Source organism: Poecilia reticulata, chromosome 20, assembly GCF_904066995.2.
Source record: "Poecilia reticulata chromosome 20, P_reticulata-male-v2, whole genome shotgun sequence".
Taxonomy (NCBI): domain Eukaryota; kingdom Metazoa; phylum Chordata; class Actinopteri; order Cyprinodontiformes; family Poeciliidae; genus Poecilia; species Poecilia reticulata.
In genome coordinates this window covers 25,447,049-25,468,319 of record NC_088849.1, presented here as the reverse complement: position 1 = coordinate 25,468,319, position 21,271 = coordinate 25,447,049, and the positions used below count along the sequence as shown (strand labels likewise).

Sequence of the window (21,271 nt, the reverse complement as noted above, 5' to 3'; positions counted from 1 at the left end):
AACGCGTTTCTATCATACTGCCACTCACAATATGGCGGCACCGCCGCTCCTGCTGCGCCAACTCATCCTGCGTCTGTATGTGTGAGTTCAGCTTCTTATGTACTGCAATAAAAACACCATAAATCATGAGGAAACAGCGCCATCTCCCGTGGACGTCATGTCATGTCGGATTCATTATTTCGGACTTTTCTGGCTGTATTTAATTCCACATATTAAAACAATGTCCTGTATTATCCAGATGTTTGGACTTTAATGATTATAAAAAGAAACCACCCACTTCCAAAGAAAACATCGTGTACTACAAAATAAAAGACCAAAAACCTTCTCTATTGTCCCATTTTAATGAATATTAGTGAACATTTCCATCTCTATTAGCTTGAAGTTAAAACATCATAAATATACAACTGAATGAGAAATGCATAAAACAGCCATCCATACATAATTAAATATTATCAATGACATTATTAGTTTTTCAAAGAGCAGAGAGCTGTTGGGTAGAAATAATTCATATTCATTTAACTGATCCTGCTGAGTCAGTAAAAAGCCACATAAACTCAGCAGCAGTTTGGTTTATTCTAATGTTTTTAAAATCCACAGACAATTTCTGGTTTGGCAACATTTGAGCAAATATTTCTATTCTCAGGAAACGCCAGCAAACAAAATGAGTAAAAATATATTTTGTAAAACTTCAAAAACTCATGAAGAACATTGAACATATTTCTGTTTGCATCTATAAACAGATTAAAGCTGCACAAATGCTCATATACAAACGTTATCGTCAATATGGTGACATCACATCATGGTTTAACAACAGAAAGTTTGAGTTTCATGGTAACATTGAATTAGAGCAAAGAAAACCTTTAGGAAAGTTATAGAGCAGCTCTAAGTTCACTGTAGAAAAAATAAAATAAAATCACAGAGGAGTAAATTTCTGTGATCAAACTTCTGAGCAAAACTCAGAAGTTTTAAAACTAAATTCACATTTTTATTAGGAAAAAGAAATTAACAGTTGTTCATGACTAAAAGCAAAAATAAAAACTAAGATGTGCTTTGACTGCATGAAGTCAGACATTTTCAACAAAGGTGACCGAGATCCTCTGAGATTCAGGTGGAAAACTGTGAGATTTTCCAGAATATAACGGGAAGATTCAGGTTCTTTTCCTGCATCCGAACATTTCCAGGTCCAAACTCGATGAAGACACATCCTGGTTCTGATGGGAGTTGTTCCTGCCCACCATCGCCTCGTGCTTTCTCAGGTCTGAAACCAGCTGGTTGAGACACGACCAGCTCAAACGTCCTCCAATCTGATCAAACATTTTACCTCATTTATTTAATTTGAAGGTTTAGCATTTTGCTCAGATTGTAATGATACTGTTAGCGGGATGTTCTTGTCTCTTCTGAATAACTGGCAAACTTTGTGGATCTGACAGTAATTTAATCAAAAGCTTTAAGGAAAATCCTGGTACCTTTGAGTCAGGGAAACGTTTTCTCATCTGACTCATTTGGAGTTTCAGCTCTTTTGTTGGTGTTTTAACTGAAGCGGTTTAGTTCAGTTTAATGAAGCCGTTCTGCAGAGAAGCTTCTTCTTCTGTGGTGATGTCCACCCTGCAGATGGAGACGCTTCGCTTTTAAACTGCTGTGTGAACCTTTCAGAGTAAAACAGGATGTTACAGATGTTAGACCAGCAGAAATCTCCTGATCCTGCTGATTTCATTTCTGTGATCAAATATTCTTTAAGGATTTAGAATTTTCCACAAATTTGCTGTAAGTTTCAGATTTTTGGTGAAACTGTGACTAGAACAGAGCAGAAGGTTGAACTCTGACCTCACGTCGTCTGCTGGCATTTTGCAGCGTCTCCAACTCAATCTGGTGGTTCTGGATCAGACACATGTCAGAACATGAAGCAGCGACTCCAACCACCAGCTGAAATGTGAATGTTTCTCACCTTTTTATAGACCATCAGGGAGGCTATGAGCAGCACAGCTAACAGGATGATTGTCAGCAGACAGGAGACGATTACTGCGACCCCGCTGTGACCTCCTGATAAACAAACAGTCAAAACAAACTGGCAGCATCTTTAAAACACAGAGAGGAGAGAAAACACCTGCAGTACCTCCAACTCCTCTGGGAAAACCGGGATTAGGAGGATATTCTTGGGAATATTTAAGCATTCTTGAGGTCAGACACTGATGTTGGACAAGAAGGCCAAGCGAGGCCAGCGGTCAGATCAGGAAACTTCTGCCTCTCCAAATAAACTGATTCATGGAAACATTCACTCAGCAGGTGAGAATCTATTCTGATTTGTTGCTTAAATCTGATTTTTTTTCTCCATGATTGTTGAAGCTACTAATTAAATCAGCAACAGATTACGACCCAAAGCGATCCACAGAAGAACGCTGACGCCACAGAGCAGCTCTCTGTTCATGTAAGGAGACGTTTATGGATCGTTTTTTAAGTTTATTCGTCAACAGATCAAAAAGACAAGAAGGAAGCTGATCAGAGGAAGGTTATCTGCCTTCAGCTGCAGCTCCTGTAGAAAAGTCTGACTGGATGTGGAGTCAGAAAGAAGAGAGGTGGTGACGCCTTCACTGACCCAGACTGCTTCAGAATTTCATCATTATAATTTTCAGATGTTGTTTACATCCTGATTTATGACCCGTGTCTCACATCACTGATGTAAAAAGTCTGACAAAATGTGATATGATGGTTCAGACTGCAGATGGTTTGAAACGATCAGATTCAGCTCCGCATGTGGAAGCGGTGAAAAGGTTGGATTTGCATCACTTCCTCCATGAACGTAGCCTAAATCTGGAGCAGGAAGGAGCCGTCTCCATGGCGCCGCAGCTCGGTTCAGTGAATTTATCCACAATATGGAACAACTCCTACAGAACAGCGCCACAGCAAGATCTTCTCTCCACCAAACTTTCCACTTTGACACCCATCCAACCCAGACTGCTCTGTCAAATCACCAGACACAGAGGCATGATTCATCCTTCCAGAGAACTTTCCTCCACCACAGTAGAGCCCACAGGTAGCTGTTTGCACCAGCAGAAACCTTTTTACTCACCTTCACCTGTTCAGGTAAATCTGCCTGAGACACAAAGCGTCTGACCTGTTTTAGACATCAGAGTGTCAAAGACTGCAGGCACAACCATCCAGACAACAAATGAGATAAAAATGATAGAAAATGTTAAACTGTTTTCTTTCTTTTAAAACTCAGTGGGCTTTTCTCATGGTGACAATTCAATATTTGCTTTTGTTTTTTTTTGTTTTTCTGCAGTTCCACGTTAAAGTTTGCTGCAGCTCTGCTTTCCTGAATGGACCGTCTTCATCTCCACTGCAGCAAACAGGCAGATCTTTGTTTTATAGATTACAGTCACTAAAAGGTTGCATTGTGCCCTTGTTTATTTTTAATAGTGTAATTCTGTAAAGACTAAATATGTCTGGTGGTCCAGCTCTGATTTACATAACTTGCTAAATTTCAGGTTTGACTATTGCAATACTTTCCTATAACAAAATAGACGTGCAGAAAGAAATTACTAATAAAATATCTTACATAGGTATAGTTATATGCTCTATATAGAGATTATCCTTAGCTTTTATTGTATGTCTCACAATTGTGTAATTTATCATTGTTTATTAAACTCTGAAAGCTGAGAGGCTGTTAATATTCTGTCCTAGAATGAGGTTAGATGGGCCTTTTTTTTTTAGGACTTGCCCCTTTAGTGGCCTCTGCACGGCCCTGGTTAGTCGATTATTTTAATCTCCTGAAATCAGTCCTGTGATTGGTTCCTGTGAACAGTTTCTTCTTTTCTGGTTCAGTTCTTGCATCTGTTTCTGTAGAAAGAGAAACAGGAACCAGCTCCGTTTTGTTGCTCATAAAATCAGGAATTTTGAAATCCAGAAACCTCAACGGTTTGGAACGTTTTTTATTTTGCTTTAGATGCTGCAACATGTTTCTAGTTTTACTGGAAAAAAAGCTCTGAAAACATGAAAAACCTGCAGGAACCGGTGAAAATCTTCTCCTGTTTCAGGAAATGGACATCCAGATCCGTAAGGAGGTGGAGGAGGCGGCTCAGTTCGCGACCTCTGACCCCGAGCCGCCGCTGGAGGAGCTCTGCAGCCATATTTTCTCCAACGACCCGCCGCTGGAGGTCCGCGGGACGAACCCCTGGTCCAAACTGAAATCCATCAGCTGAAACTTCCTGACTGTGAATCAAACCTGCCAGGATTTATTTACCTGAAACTGTTTTTATTAGGAATATAAATGATTTAATGAGCTGAGAGTCGGACCAGGCTGCCAGCGGCGCAGAAACACAAACATTAGCTTCTCATCTGGACCCGCCTTCCTGCAAACAGATGCACAACTAGAAGGTTTCATTTCTGACCCGAATCCAACATCCTGCTGGAGTTTTTAAAAAGTTATGAAACTGGAAGGAATTTTAGGAGCAATGCTGGAAAATCTGCAGCGTCTTTCTTGAGTCATGAGGTCTAGTCAAAGTAAGCAGAATCAGTGAAAGGAGCTGAACACTACAAAAACAGAACAGTAACTTATTTCTAGTTTTCTGTAAAAATGGGTCAAATTTTCAATTTTCTGACGGCGAATCAGAAAAATCGTACAACAAAAAGGAAATTTCTAGAAAAAACTCAGAAATTCTGTGATTAATCTCTGAAATATTAAATTTTTCAAACTCATATTAGTTTCAGAATTGAGTTTTTTTTCATCTCTTGACAATTCATGATATTAATCTCAATTTCTGAACCTAATCTGAGATTTTGAGGTTTTTCCCTGAAATTGACTCTTTTTCTATTTCCGGTGTTTCCTGATGGCTGGTCCTGTTTCCTCTGTAATGAGGTGAAAATCTGAATATTTCTGTTATTTTAAGAAGTTTCCTCTCTTCATTTTGCTGTTGGATATAAAATCTGACTCTGTGTTTCTGTATGTTTAAAGCTTTACATTCTCTCTATGCATTGTTTATAAAAACGTTAAAACTCAGTTTTTATGGACGAACTGTAAGAATTTATAGTTTGAATTATCTGAGGTTCTTCATAAATTTATTTATTTTCCTGAACTTGTACAGAAGGTTTTATTATTTATGATATTTTGAGAAGTGTAAATGAGCCACAGAGTTATTATTAAATAAATTATGATGAAAGTGTTTTTGTTTCAGAGTTTGATGTTTTTTGTGTAGATTTTGTTTCACTAAAGTCGGATTCTGAAATCCAGGATCAGAGATGAAGCCGGTTTGACAAAACTCCATGTTTTCATCCAGGATCCATCAGCTTCACAAAGACCAAACCAGATTCAGGAGGAGATTTTATGTTTATACAGGTTTAAATAATTCAGGCGCATCAACAGATTTCAGATCAATGAGATCGATCACAGATTCATCGATGCTACAGTAGATAAACTGCGTTCACCAAACCAACATGTTGATGGAGGATTATGAGGAATTTAATTTTTATCATAGTCAATAAAAAAACTGCTACAATAGCAAATGATAGCGGCTCATTTAAATGTGTAATTAGCCCAAAACATACATTCCTAAACCATTAATAAAAAAAAAAAAAAATCATTATTGTCCTTTGCTCAAATAAACTTTAAACTTATTAACAGTGGAAGTTAATATAACGAGTGAATCTGGCACCAGATTAATTCATGTTACTCTTTTCTGATCCACAACTTATTTATACAGAACAAACATGAACAACAGATTATATATAAGAACATTTGCAGTTTCTGGGAAGTATGGGGTTAAAATGTTGACAACAATGTGAAAATAATTATATTAATAACTTAGAAGATTCTGAATTAGTTTCACATACAGTTAACTTCCCGTTTGAGTTGTGATGCTTTTGTTTTGAAGAGACAATTTATAGTTTAACTGTCAGTGCAAAAGCAGCTTAACGACAATCAAAAATAAAAAAGATAAATTATAACGGAGCTTATAAGATTGTAGCCACCTGGATGAAGACAAAAGGTTTATTAATAATGTAAATAAGTATTTGTTTTAAATATTGTGCTTTAATTCTGCATTATTTTAATTATATAACAAAACTAAAGTTAATTTCCATTGTACATATTATTTTAAGTTACATTAAATTCATCAGTAAAGTATGTTATAACTAATTTGGCTGGACTTGATTACAAAACCTGAGTTTCTTTATGACCCATTTCTCTAATCCCCTAAAAACTGAAACGGTCTATTAAAGGCCTTTATGTCAAACTTAGAACAGAGAAACCCAACAGAACAGGAAGATATTTACACTGATTCTTTAAAATTGATCATGTTATATTCTAACATCACGATGTTACAAAAATATTAATGGAGCCGAGTTACAATTTCATCTTCATCCATCCAAAGAGAAAAACAACATCAGATCCAAAATGACAGACAGGAGGAAATAAACAGGATGGAAACCATTCAGGTCAAAGGTCATCATGATCCAGTCAGAGTCTCTTTAGACTCAAACTGCTGCAGCTTCTGAGGATCAGCAGGAAACAGAGATGATTCTCTACTTTAATCAAGATGGTGCTCCCACCTGCAGAGAGAAGAAAGAATCAGAGATCAGATCAGTGAGTTTCCAGCTTCTCTCCAGCAGCAGCAGTCAGTGACGCAGCACATCCAGTAGAAAGAGCAGCAGGGCCTTCAGTCGTGTTCAGAGCAGCTTCCTCTCAGCTCTCATCTTAACATGTTGCAGTGAACACACTGAGCTCCAAGCTCACACACCTACACACACTTTCAGCATCCAGTCTGCTTCCTCTGCAGGTTCCACTCAAGTCCACAGTGGAAACAAACTGCTGAGAGCCTGAAGGTTCACTGCTGCTCCAACACTGGAGGGATGGATTTGCTGCTGCTGCTGCATTTCAACACAAACTGCTGCTGATGAACAAACATCTGCTGCTGGACATCAGCTGACTGAGCAGCATGGAGGCTGTCTGTCCCTGAACACATCTGGATGAGACTGAGGACAGGAGGACACATGTCCACATGTGAGGACTGGACTGGAGCAGGAAGAGCAGCTGCTGATTAAATGAATGATGGTTTGTGAAACCAGAGTTTCCAGTGGTTTCCAGGCTGCAGTCAGACTGATCTCAGAGCTGTGACCAACATCAACCTGATCACTTGTTTCCTGTTGAACTGAGAGAACAAGCAGATCTGAGATCAGATCTGCTGCTGCCACAGTTTGATGAATGAGGACCACTGTCTCTGGACATGCTGGACGGCTGGACGCTGGAGTCCAGCTGGACGTCCTGGAGACATGGACACAGCAACAACACTCATCTTCACACCAACACAAACACAGGAACACAGCAAGCTGCTGCTGCTCTGATTGGCTGATTGCTGTCTCTGTGTCCAATCAGGAAGCCTGAACCATTCTCCTCCCACTGAGAAGCTGCAGCTTTACTGGGAACACTGGAGCTTTGATGGGAACTGGTTTAGTTCAACATGCTGACAGCAGCTGGACTCACTGATAACATTTACTTACCATATAGTCTTTACAAAATGTTTCAGCTGCTGAACGTCTGAATATTCCAGGTTGTTGTTGCTCAGGTCCAGTTCAGTCAGATGTTGGTTGGACTTCAGAGCTGAGGCCAGAGAAGAACAGCTGATCTTTGACAAACTGCATCTCCACAATCTGAATAAAGAATAAAAGATGTGAGCTGAAGCAACAGGATGCAGGTTAAAATTGAAATATGAACAAATTAATAATAAAAATGTAGAAAATTAATTTCACTGAATGTAAAAGAAACATGATGAACTGATGTTTAATATCTGATCCAGTAAAACTGGTTTATAGAGTCCAAACCAGCAGAACCAGAACATGTTATTATGACGTGTTGGTAGAATATTTCAGTCGGGCCTTCAGTGGTTCTGGTCGGGAATTAAAATGGACTTTAAGAACCAAAGTGAACATTAGAGCTGTTAATGAATTGTTGTATTGATGTTTATCTCCTATTGATGGTTTATTGGTTGATTATTGGATCATGTGATGCTGCTTCATGTCGTCTTTGGTCCTGTTTAAAGTTGTCTAGAAATAAAGCTGCTCTGCTATCAGCTGTCCCTCCGTCGTCCATCCAGCTCCTTCTGTCAACGACACAACTTCCTGCTACATCTGTCACAAACTCACAGGATTCCTGCTCATTTCCTGATCATTTATGATCAGAAGGTCAGAGATGTGGATGAACATCATTATTTAGTGAATTCAGCCTCAGTCTGTCTTGGACATAAAGACATTTGATCAGATTTTATATCTGATTGTTTGTAGATATTAAGACATTTAATGATCCTAATATCAGAGTTTTATCAGCCTTTAGTCTCCAATCTGACCTTTGACCTTCTCTCTGCAGGTGTGGTTGGTGTCTGTGAAATGAACGCTGTGATTGGTTGGATGTGATGGTGGGAGGAGGAACTGCTGGTGCTTTTATAAAACACAGAAACTTTAACTGGACCAAACCATAGAAGAAGAAAGCAGACTTTACCATGAAGATCCTCAGAGTGGATCAGTAGAATATCAGCATCTGTCTGCAGTTTAGTGGCAACACAACTTTCACATCACAAACATCAGATCCACAATAAAACATGGTTTCTTACTTTAATCGTTGTATTCTGCATTCAGGATCCTGTAGTAAACCACAGAACTCCTTCACTCCAGAATCTTTCAGGTTGTTGATGCTCAAGTCCAGTTCAGTCAGATGTTGGTTGGACTTCAGAGCTGAGGCCAGAGAAGAACAGCTGATCTCTGACAACTTGCAGAACCTCAATCTGAATAAAGAATAAAAGATGTGAGCTGAAGCAACAGGATGCAGGTTAAAACTGAAATATTAACAAATCGCTATATGGAGCTAGAGCAAAAGTTCAAGCTGGAAGACTCCGTCCCCTCCGTTTGCCCATTGCCGTCATGCTCATCTCTGACCTCAGCGCTGGACCTCACCCAGCGCATCCAATCATTAATCAAGCTCTGCATAAAGGGATCCACACCCAAGCCGTCAGCCGGTTCCCAGCTGCGTTCAACCTACCACCGCCCCTTCTTTCCAGGATAGCACCCTTTCCTGATCTTCATCACCAGTGTCAGGCTCCGGGGAAGAGCATCCCTAACCGGTTATCGGGATGTTCATCGAGTTCACATCAAATCTCAGCTCAAATCAGCTGCCGGGGCCCGAGCGCCAAAGAACTGTTATTCATTCCTGTCATTAAATATTTTAATATTTCCTTTTTCTCCGTCTGAGACTTTATAGATTGAACTGATGATTAATATCTGATCCAGTAAAATTGGTTTATAGAGTCCAAACCAGCAGAACCAGAACATGTTATTATGACGTGTTGTTAGAATATTTCAGTCGGGCCTTCAGTGGTTCTGGTCGGGATTTAAAATGGACTTTAAGAACCAAAGTGAGACATTAGAGCTGTTAATGAAGCTGTAGTGATTTAATAAAGCAGCTCATTTCCACAGTGACAGTAACCTGCTATTGAGAGGAACTGACTGATTCATCATCTGGAGGATCAACAGCTGCAATAATTACACTTCACTCATTCATAAACACATGAACACATGAGTGGAAACTGAACTGATTTATAGCCCAGTTTGATTATAAATTCCTGCTTCAAACCAAATGTTGACTTTTGTCTGAATTAAATCAATTTATTGTTATTTTGCTCTATTTCCATTTACTTCATTCTGACTGTATGATTATCTTATTATTTTAATCAGGGCTGTTGTATTGATGTTTATCTCCTATTGATGGTTTATTGGTTGATTATTGGATCATGTGATGCTGCTTCATGTCTCCTTTGGTCCTGTTTAAAGTTGTCTAGAAATAAAGCTGCTCTGCTATCAGCTGTCCCTCCGTCGTCCATCCAGCTCCTTCTGTCAACGTCACAACTTCCTGCTACATCTGTCACAAACTCACAGGATTCCTGCTGCTTCACCTCAAACACTGGAGATTAGAAACAACCAAGGAAAGGAGGGAATACTTTGTTTACCTCACATTTATTCACAGATTGGAAAATATTTACATATTTTCAGATAATTGACTTAAATTGATGCTGCTGTATTAAAATGTAACTGTTTCTGTTGGACTGAGCTCTAATATTTCAGTTCAGATTCATTTTAAATGTCAAACTGATTCCTGATGTTTCTACATCTGTTCATCTTTACAGGTTAATAAAGTTTGTGGTTTTATCAATGATGGTTTATTGATCATTTATGATCAGAAGGTCAGAGATGTGGATGAACATCATTATTTAGTGAATTCAGCCTCAGTCTGTCTTGGACATAAAGACATTTTATCAGATTTTAGATCTGATTGTTTGTAGATATTAAGACATTTAATGATCCTAATATCAGAGTTTTATCAGCCTCTAGTCTACAATCTGACCTTTGACCTTCTCTCTGCAGGTGTGGTTGGTGTCTGTGAAATGAAGGCTGTGATTGGTTGGATGTGATGGTGGGAGGAGGAACTGCTGGTGCTTTTATAAAACAAAGAAACTTTAACTGGACCAAACCATAGAAGAAGAAAGCAGACTTTACCATGAAGATCCTCAGAGTGGATCAGTAGAATATCAGCATCTGTCTGCAGTTTAGTGGCAACACAACTTTCACATCACAAACATCTGATCCAGAATAAAACATGGTTTCTTACCCTAATCGTTGTATTCTACATTCAGGATCCTGTAGTAAACCACAGAGCTCCTTCACTCCAGAATCTTTCAGGTCGTTTCCACTCAGGTTCAGTTCAGTCAGATGTTGGTTGGACTTCAGAGCTGAGGCCAGAGAAGAACAGCTGATCTCTGACAACCTGCAGCTCATCAATCTGAATAAAGAATAAAAGATGTGAGCTGAAGCAACAGGATGCAGGTTAAAACTGAAATATGAACAAATTAATAATAAAAATGTAGAAAATTAATTTGACTGAATGTCAAATTAATTTGACATTCAGTCAAAAAGACCCCTATGATGAATACGAACTTTGGACTGCGTTTTCCCTCGCCCGGACGCGGGTCACCGGGGCCCCACTCTGGAGCCAGGCCTGGAGGTGGGGCACGATGGCGAGCGCCTGGTGGCCGGGCTTTTACCCACGGAGCCCGGCCGGGCTCAGCCCGAAGAGGAGACGTGGGTCCCCCTTCCGATGGGCTCACCACCTGTCCGAGGGGCCAAAGGGGTCGGGTGCATTGTGCTATGGGCGGCAGCCAAGGGAGGGGACCCTGGCGGTCTGATCCTCGGCTGCAGAAGCTGGCTCTCGGGACGTGGAACGTCACCTCTCTGGTGGGGAAGGAGCCGGAGCTAGTGTGCGAGGCTGAGAGGTTCCGGCTAGAAATAGTCGGCCTCACCTCGACGCATGGCTCTGGTTCTGGAACCAGTCTCCTTGAGAGGGGCTGGACGTACTTCCACTCTGGAGTTGCCCACGGTGAGAGGCGCCGGGCTGGAGTGGGCATACTTGTTGCCCCCCATTTGGGCGCCTGTACGTTGGGGTTCACCCCGGTGAACGAGAGGGTGGCCTCCCTCCGCCTACGGGTGGGGGGACGGGTTCTGACTGTTGTTTGTGCTTACGGGCCGAACGGCAGTTCAGATTACCCACCCTTCTTGGAGTCCTTAGAGGGGTACTGGAGAGTGCCCCTCCTGGGGACTCCCTTGTTCTACTGGGAGACTTCAACGCTCACGTGGGCAATGACAGTGAGACCTGGAGAGGCGTGGTTGGGAGGAACGGCCCCCCCGATCTGAACCCAAGCGGTGTTCTGTTGTTGGACTTCTGTGCTCGTCACGGATTGTCCATCACGAACACCATGTTCAGGCATAAGAGCGTCCATATGTGCACTTGGCACCAGGACGCCCTAGGCCGCAGTTCGATGATTGACTTTGTCATCGTCTCATCGGATTTGCGGCCGTATGTCTTGGACACTCGGGTGAAGAGAGGTGCGGAGCTGTCCACTGACCACTACCTGGTGACGAGTTGGCTCCGGTGGTGGGGGAGGAAGCCGGTCAGACCTGGCAGGCCCAAACGTGTAGTGAGGGTCTGCTGGGAACGTCTGGCGGAGTCCCCTGTGAGACGGAGCTTCAACTCTCATCTCCGGCAGAACTTCGAACACGTTCCGGGGGAGGTGGGGGACATTGAGTCTGAGTGGACCATGTTCCGTACCTCCATTGCCGAGGCGGCCTATCGGAGCTGCGGCCGCAAGGTCGTTGGTGCCTGTCGCGGCGGCAACCCTCGAACCCGTTGGTGGACACCTTCGGTGAGGGATGCTGTCAAGCTGAAGAAGGAGTCCTACCGGGCCTTGTTGGCCTGTGGGACTCCAGAAGCAGCTGATAGGTACCGGCGGGCGAAACGGCATGCGGCTCGGGTTGTCGCTGAGGCAAAAACTCGGGCGTGGGAGGAGTTTGGAGAGGCCATGGAGACAGACTTCCGTACGGCTTCGAGGCGATTCTGGTCCACCATCCGGCGTCTCAGGAGGGGGAAGCAGTGCAGCACCAACACTGTTTATAGTGGGGATGGTGCGCTGCTGACCTCAACTCGGGACGTTGTGGGCCGGTGGGCGGAATACTTCGAAGACCTCCTCAATCCCACCAACATGCCTTCTGTTGAGGAAGCTGAGCATGGGGACTCTGGGCTGGGCTCTCCAATCTCTGGGGACGAGGTCGCCGAGGTGGTCAAAAAGCTCCTCGGTGGCAGGGCCCCGGGGGTGGATGAGATCCGCCCGGAGTTCCTTAAGGCTCTGGATGTTGCGGGGTTGTGTTGGCTAACGCGACTCTGCAATATCGCATGGACATCGGGGGCAGTTCCCCTGGACTGGCAGACTGGGGTGGTGGTCCCCCTGTTTAAAAAGGGGGACCGGAGGGTGTGCTCCAATTACAGGGGGATCACACTCTTAAGCCTCCCTGGTAAGGTCTATTCAGGGGTCCTGGAGAGGAGGGTCCGTCGGATAGTCGAACCTCGGATTCAGGAAGAGCAGTGTGGTTTTCGTCCTGGTCGTGGAACACTGGACCAGCTCTACACCCTCAGCGGGGTCCTGGAGGGTGCATGGGAGTTCGCCCAACCAGTCTACATGTGTTTTGTGGACTTGGAGAAGGCGTTCGACCGTGTCCCTCGGGGGGCCCTGTGGGGGTACTCCGGGAGTATGGGGTACCGGGCCCTTTGATACGGGCTGTCAGGTCCCTGTATGACCGGTGTCAGAGTCTGGTCCGCATTGCCGGCAGTAAGTCGGGCTCGTTTCCGGTGAGAGTTGGACTCCGCCAAGGCTGCCCTTTGTCACCGATTCTGTTCATTACTTTTATGGACAGAATTTCTAGGCGCAGCCGAGGTGTTGAGGGGATCCGTTTTGGTGGCCTTAGGATCGCATCTCTGCTTTTTGCGGATGATGTGGTCCTGTTGGCTTCATCGGAACGTGATCTGCAGCTCTCACTGGAGCGGTTCGCAGCCGAGTGTGAAGCGGCCGGGATGAGGCTCAGTGCCTCCAAATCCGAGGCCATGGTCTTGAGCCGGAAAAGGGTAGAGTGCCTTCTCCGGGTCAGGGGGGTCGTCCTGCCTCAAGTGGAGGAGTTTAAGTATCTGGGGATCTTGTTCACGAATGAGGGAAGAAGGGAACGGGGGATCGACAGGCGGATTGGGGCAGCGTCTACAGTGAAGCGGGCGCTGTACCGGTCCGTCGTGGTGAAGAGAGAGCTGAGCCAAAAAGCGAAGCTCTCGATTTACCGGTCGATCTACGTTCCCACCCTCATCTATGGCCATGAGCTTTGGGTCATGACCGAAAGAACGAGATCACGGGTACAAGCGGCCGAAATGAGTTTCCTCCGCAGGGTGGCTGGGCTCTCCCTTAGAGATAGGGTGAGAAGCTCGGTCATCCGGGAGGGACTCAGAGTAGAGCCGCTGCTCCTCCACGTCGAGAGGAGCCAGTTGAGGTGGCTCGGGCATCTGGTCAGGATGCCTCCTGGACGCCTCCCTGGTGAGGTGTTCCGGGCACGTCCCACCGGGAGGAGGCCTCGGGGAAGACCCAGGACACGCTGGAGGGATTACGTCTCTCGGCTGGCCTGGGAACGCCTTGGGATTCCCCCGGAGGAGCTGGAAGAAGTGGCTGGGGAGAGGGAAGTCTGGGCCTCCCTTCTGAAGCTGCTGCCCCCGCGACCCGACCCCGGATAAGCGGAAGAAAATGGATGGATGGATGGATGAATGTAAAAGAAACATTCCCTGTGCATGCGTGGGTTTTCTCCGGGTACTCAGGTTTCCACCCACAGTCCAAAAATCGTGACTCTCAGGTTAATTGGCCTCTCCAAATTGTCCCTAGGTGTGAGTGTGTGTGTGTGCATGGTTATTTGTCCTGTGTGTCTCTGTGTTGCCCTGCAACAGACTGGAGACCTGTCCAGGGTGACCCCGCCTCTCGCCCGGGACGATAGCTGGAGAGGCACCAGCAACCCTCCCGACCCCACTGAGGGACAAAGGTGTAAGAAAATGGATGGATGGTAAAAGAAACATGATGAACTGATGTTTAATATCTGATCCAGTAAAACTGGTTTATAGAGTCCAAACCAACAGAACCAGAACATGTTATTATGACGGGTTGTTAGAATATTTCAGTTGGGCCTTCAGTGGTTCTGGTCGGGAATTAAAATGGACATTAGATTTTATAATAGTTTCATATCAGAATCAAAGTGAAGGTTGGTTAATCTCAGGTATCTGATAGAAAAATATGACTCTGTTGATCCACCAGGTGGCGCTGCTCTGCTGGTGATCAGGTTCTCAGTTCTTTGTTCTAAAGTCAAAGTATTTACTGAACTATGGGGACAGTAAATACTTGGAGAACTTATTCTGGTTCGGTCCAGACCAGGGATCTTCACCTCAAGGCCTTGATGACCGGCATCCTGCAACCTTCAACCCTTGAGTCCCATCATGAGGTCAAAGTTCAGCAGGCCTCCTTTAACACTGATCACATCTGATCATTATTGATCATCAGAAACATGATGGATTAATTCTGAATCAGCTCTAAAGTTTCTGATCAGTGACCTGATGAAGCATGACATTTCTAGATCAGATTGTTTTTAAAGAAAACAAAATAAATGTGAAGATAAATATTAAAGTATCAATGAAAGATTTTATAGGATAAATAGAGAAAACAAACCTCAGACTCGTCACTTTACTGACTGAACTCTGAAGGATCTCACACACATGATTCAGTTCAGAGTCCGTAATGGTTTTATTTATGTGGATCTGATTGATTTCCAGTTCAGTCAGATGTTGGTTGGACTTCAGAGCTGAAGCCACAACTTCACATTCAGCCTCACTGAGTTTACAGCCACCAAGTCTGTGATTAGAGAAGAAATAAAGTCAGTTCTAATTAAACCAGATAATCTATATAAACACAAATGATAACATTGAAATCATATGATGAACATCTGGTCTTCACATCAATTTACTGAGTTTGATCATTTCATAACCAACATCCTGGTTCTGGTTCTGTTCAAAGGTCCATTTAATAGAGAAGCTGAGCAACAGGTTCAAATAGTTCAGGCTTCATGTTCTCAGAACAACTGAAGGTTTTAGCGGCAGCCATCTTGGCTGCCTGTTAGCAAACCTCCCTGTTTCTTCATGCTGAGCTCTGACTGCTGCAGCAACAATCTGGATCAGAAGCTCTTCATCACATGACTTTAAAACAGGATTTTCATTGGAAGATGAAGGAACAGATGAAACCAGTGGAGCTGATATCCTAACAGACCCAACATGGTGGAGCGGATGGTGATGATCAGAAAATAGTTTCTATTCATCCATTTTCTAGACAAACTTCAGCTTCTCTAGTTTGTCTGTGGCTCATTACAGCTGCTGTAGTTTCTGAACCATCAATAAACGACAGAATTGGACTAATTATCTCGTTCAGTTGTGAGTATTAGTCATTCACAACAAACATCAAATAGGACAAATATAGTTCATTAAGTATTTAACAAACAAATGGCTCCTACTTCAATAACTATGTGGAATTAAATTAATTGTCTAATATAAAATATTAGTTTGGTTCTCTGGCATCTCACTTTGAGCTCAGAGTCTGAGAGGATTTTTCTCCATCAAACAAGATATTTATTTTTGTCTCTTATTTTGTGGAAATGTTGATGTTGATGATATTTTCTCCAAAATAATAACCTTTTTCAACCTTTATAGCTCCACTGTTAAAATTGAGGCTCTAACATTCACAAATGACATTGAAATTAAATCCAGTCCAACATCTGGTTTGATTCCTCTGGATCCTGTTGGAGGAAAAATATCCCAACTTCACAAGATTTTAACTCAACTCTTTGGTTCCTCCTATCAGTCTGTAACTTCTCATATTGAGGTCAAAGTTCACATCTGCCATAACTGATTGATACCTGCTGGCCTCAGGTTTACAACCAGCTTCTGACTGAGAAACCAGTAACCTCCTCCCAGTGTCAGAATCTCACTGAGGAAGAAACTGCATCAGGTTTTCTATCACTTCCATATGTCTGCTATAACTGATGTATATTTACATATAGAATTTAATTTACAGTTTCTGTGGGTGAGTGGTAGATCTCAGCCGGCTGGTGAGAGAAAAAGTAGATCCTGGTCTCCAACAGTTTGGTCAGCTGCTCTAGAGTGTTGCAGCTCATGTCTCTCCAGGTCTTTATGGACATTAACAGCTTCATAAAGGCTGCAGATGAAGAGTTGATGAGGAAAATGGTTCCAGCTCTGGAAGCAGATTCTCAGAGCTTTGGGAGGATCTGACAGAAACCAGGTCTCCTCCAGAAATGACTTTTTATGACAGCAGACAACAATCACTAATTTATTTATTTAACCTTCATTTCACCAGGAAAATCCCACTGAGACTGAAAATCTCTTTTGCAAGAGAATCCTGACCAAGATTGGCAGCACACAGAGGTTACAGAACAATCCATTCATGTTGCTCTCATTTATAAACTCAGAGGAAACTAGTGGGCAGAAGAAAAGTTGGTTCACAAAGTTTCCAACTGGATTAAACGGCAACAACTTCAATGCAGGAGTTTAATTTAATGGTCCAAGTTTCCATCAAACCTAAATAGAGATTTTATAAAAAAGAGCCAAAGATGTGAATTATGGGGTTGCGGCCCAATGAGTGAAAGTTAAAAAAGTGTCTCTGATTGATTGGATGTGTCAGAAAAAACAGTTTCATAGAATTTAATACACGAAGACTGATAAAAAGTGCAATATTGTTAAAAACATTAATCAGAGCCAGCGACAGACTGAAGAGGGTCATCAGGAACGCTGGCTCTGTACTTGGACTGAAACTGGAGACCCTGGAAAATGTGGTGGAGAGGAGGACACTGAAGAAGCTGTTGTCTATCATGGTCAACAAGCTGCACCCTCTCCACCACACAGTGGACAGACAGCGGAGCACTTTCTCACACAGACTGCTTCAGCTCCGTTGTCGTAGGGACAGATACAGGAAATCTTTCCTGCCACAGGCCATCACTTTGTATAATAAACGTTAAGTCACCATTGTACAGATTTGTCCATAAATCCATATTGTACAGATTGTTCACAAAGCACTATTGTACAGATTGTACAGATTATTAATAATCACTGTTCATATTGTACAGAATCTTACATCTTACATTTTATAGAATTTTTATATTTTATTTTATTTTGTTTTTTATTTTTATTGGTAACTTGATCTGTGTGTATGTGTATGCTGCAACTGCACAGTAATTTCCTGTCTGGGATGAATAAATTACTTCTATTCTATTCTATTCTATTCTAAAAGCTGCAGCAATGCTGTCCTGGAGCAGTTGAATGTTTACATGATTTAAATCGTCCAAAGAATGAAGAAAGTAAAGGCTAAAAATTACCAGAAGCAATTTGAGCAATGAAGAAGAAACAGAGCAACAATGCAAACAATGAATGCTGCATTCACACATCAATCATTGTGTGAATGAATACAACGAAGACATCTGAACCAGTTTGTTCAGTAACACTGCTTTTTCAAATCCAGGAATCAGACTACAGTTACTTCTACGTGTCTTGGGGAGCTACCGCCGTTTCTATGCGACAATATCAGCAGTGACACAAACGTAAACAAATCAGGGAGATGCACATTTTGTTGCTGGAAAATCAGGAACTACTGAGTTTCTGTCACCAAGTCTGATTATTATAAGCGACTCTCGGCTTGCTTTTTCTAAAGTCGTTTGCAAATTTAATGAGTCACAGGTTGTGGTTTTTTGGGCTTGTTTTTGAACGTGAAGTTAATCATTTGGGTTTGGAAATAAGCAGAAACACATAATAAACCCCAGAATTTATCTGACATCCAGTTTGTTTTAGTGAGACTCTCCCTGTCCATCAATTCCCATATGATCCATCCTGCTGTGTCTTTGTAAGGTCAAGTTAATATATTTGCTGTGAATGATGTCGAGCTTCACGTTGCGCTCCAGAAAACTGCAAACATCGAGACTAATATGAATAGCAATAAACATGAAAACAGCCATGAATGAACGAGTCGGTTAAGTTGTCCAACTAAACACCATTATAATCATTAATATCAAGATAAGTGTCACAAATCTGTGCAGAAGGTGATCTGAGTTGTGGAGCAGCAGGAGAAGCTCTATGTGCTGAGCTATGACATCAAAAACAGAGCCGTAACACTGAACCTGGAGGCAGGGGGGTTAGAGGGGGATAAAATACTATTTAGAGTTTATAGACAATAGAGGAAAACACAAAGATTACTGCAGTTTTTTATGGGGTTGTAACCATTAAACAATCTGTCCTTCAGTTCTACCTTATAAGTGGAGACACATTGTTGATGTTACCAACATAATATAACTTACAATTAAGTTTTGGCAAAGGTTAATGTAATTTTTGCAGGTGGCGGAGCGTGGTTGTTAGCAGCTGCTGAAAGTAACTAAAAAAGTTACTTTTAATGTAACTTAGTTACTTTCAAAATCAGGTAATCAATAATCTGACTAAATTATTTTTTCAAGGAATAATCAATAATCTGATTAAAATAACTTTTTCACAGTAACTAAGGCATCACTGGTCTGAACTCACCGAGCCTTTCTGCAGTTCCTCACAGCTGGAACCAGTCTCAGTCGTCCTGATTCTGATGTGTTGTATTTCTCCAGGTCCAACTCATCCAGAACCTCTGACATCTGCAGCATGAAGGCCAGAGCTGAACACTGGATCTCTGACAGTTCATTCCCTGATTTCAGCAGCTGTTGGATCTCCTGAAACACTGAGAGGTCGTTCATCTCCACCTGACATTGGAAGATGTTGATGCTTCTGTCAGAAGAGATTCTATCAGAGTTCATCTCCTTCAGATTGTCAATGACTCTCTGGATGGTTTCTGGACGGATCTCTATCTGACCCAGCAGGCCTCCTAACAGACTCTGGTTGGACTCCAGAGTGAGTCCATGAAGGAAGCGAACAAACAGGTCCAGGTGGCCATTTTTACTGCGAAAGGATTTAGACATAACTCTCTTCATAAAATCCTCCAGAGATGTTTCACTGTAATTTTCTCCCAGGAACTTCTCCATCACTTCTGTCTTCCTGCTGGTGAAACAGTGGAACATGTAAACTGCAGCCAGAAACTCCTGAATGCTCAGATGAACAAAGCAGTAGAATGGTTTCTGGCAGATCCCACTCTCTCTTTTGAAGATCTCTGTACAAACTCCTGAGTACACTGAGGCCTCTGTGACATCCAGTCCACACTGCTCCAGGTCTTCTTGGTAGAACATGATATTTCCTTTCTCCAGATGTTCCAACGCCAGCCTCCCCAGCTTCAGAAGAACTTTCCTGTCAGCCTCCATCAGCTCCTGTGGACTTGTCTCATGTCCTCCATGGTACTTGTTCTTCTTCCTCTTTGTCTGGACCAGCAGGAAGTGTGAGTACATGTCAGTCATGGTCTTGGGCAGCTCTCCTCTCTGCTCTGAGGTCATCATGTTCTCCAGAACTGTAGCAGTGATCCAGCAGAAGACTGGGATTCCACACATGATGTGGAGGCTCCTGCAGGTCTTGATGTGGGAGGTTATTCTGCTGGACAGCTCTTCATCACTGAACCTCCTCCTGAAGTACTCCTCCTTCTGGGCGTCGGTGAAGCCTCGTACTTCTGTTGCCCTGGAAACACATGAAGGAGGGATCTGACTGGCCGCTGCAGGTCTGGTAGTTATCCAGATGAGAGCTGAGGGAAGCAGGTTCCCCTTGATGAGGTTTGTCAGCAGAACGTTGACTGATGACTTCTGTGTGACGTCAGAAACCAGCTGACTGCTGTTGAAGTCCAGTGAAAGTCTGCTTTCATCCAAGCCATCAAAGATGAAGAGCAGTTTGCAGACAGCCAGCTGCTCTGCTGAGAGCTTCTGGAGTGTTGGATGGAAAACATGGAGCAGCGAGAGAAGACTGTGCTGCTCATCTCTGATCAGGTTCAGCTCCCTGAACGAAAGAAGAACCACCACACTGACATCTTGGTTCTCCAAGCCCTCGGCCCAGTCCAGAGTGAACTTCTGCACTGAGAAGGTTTTTCCAACACCAGCGACGCCGTTGGTCAGAACCACTCTGATGGCTCCATGTTGGTCAGGGAAGGATTTAAAGATTTCATGGCACCTGATAGCAGAGTCATGGAGGTTCTGGATCTTGGAAGCTCTCTCCAGCTGCTTCATTTCATGTTGGGTATTAACCTCTTCACTCTGACCCTCTGTGATGTAGAGATCAGTGTAGATCCTGTTGAGGAGGGTTCTACTTCCTGTTTCATCACTTCCTTCAGTCACACATTCACATCTCCCCCTCAGACTGATCTTATGTTCCTCTAGAACCTGCTGCAGAACAACATCTGCTGAAACACAGAAGAAACAACTGAATTAAAAACACGACTTTGTGTTTAAGTTGGAACAAAATAATCTGGAACAGATTATAAAGTTTTTTACGGTCTCTGACGTCACATGATATGAAGATAAATGATCGGATCCATTCTCTGAAACAGAATGTTGTTCTGTTGTCAGACAGAATATTTCTGTCTGTTTTGTGACCAGAATTTATTCTGTCAGAATTTGATTCACAAAGCAAATCAGATGAAGAAAAACCTTACATAAGCATATTAATTAAATGCTTTAAGCAACATGAACTCTTCTGCATCATGTCACCATGTCCATGTACTCTATCTCCCACAAAGATCCCCAGAAGAGGCAGAGTAAAACAATGTTTTCTCCTTTTCCAGCCTAAATGTAGGAAATTTAGAAAAAACAACAACTTTTAACTGCCAAAGAAACTGCTTGTTTGTCTGATATTGTTCACATTTAATATGGTTTTTCCATAAGA

General features: G+C 42.8%; 1 protein-coding gene across 27 annotated transcripts in view; it reads right to left on the bottom strand.

Annotated features, from left to right (window-relative positions):
• Positions 1-5,304: 5,304 nt before the first annotated feature.
• LOC103457036 (NACHT, LRR and PYD domains-containing protein 12-like) overlaps positions 5,305-21,271 on the bottom strand; it is a 71,267-nt gene continuing 55,300 nt past the window's right edge. For 11 of the 27 annotated variants that reach the window (XM_081601799.1, XM_081601802.1, XM_081601813.1 and 8 more), the window contains 4 exons: positions 10,646-10,816; positions 8,598-8,768; positions 7,492-7,641; positions 6,550-6,966 (listed from right to left, as the gene is read on the bottom strand). In XM_081601799.1, coding sequence (XP_081457925.1) covers positions 6,819-6,966; positions 7,492-7,641; positions 8,598-8,768; positions 10,646-10,816 — 640 coding nt within the window. In that variant the 3' untranslated portion in view covers positions 6,550-6,818. The other 16 variants (XM_081601814.1, XM_081601823.1, XM_081601817.1 and 13 more) reach the window with 8 other exon arrangements.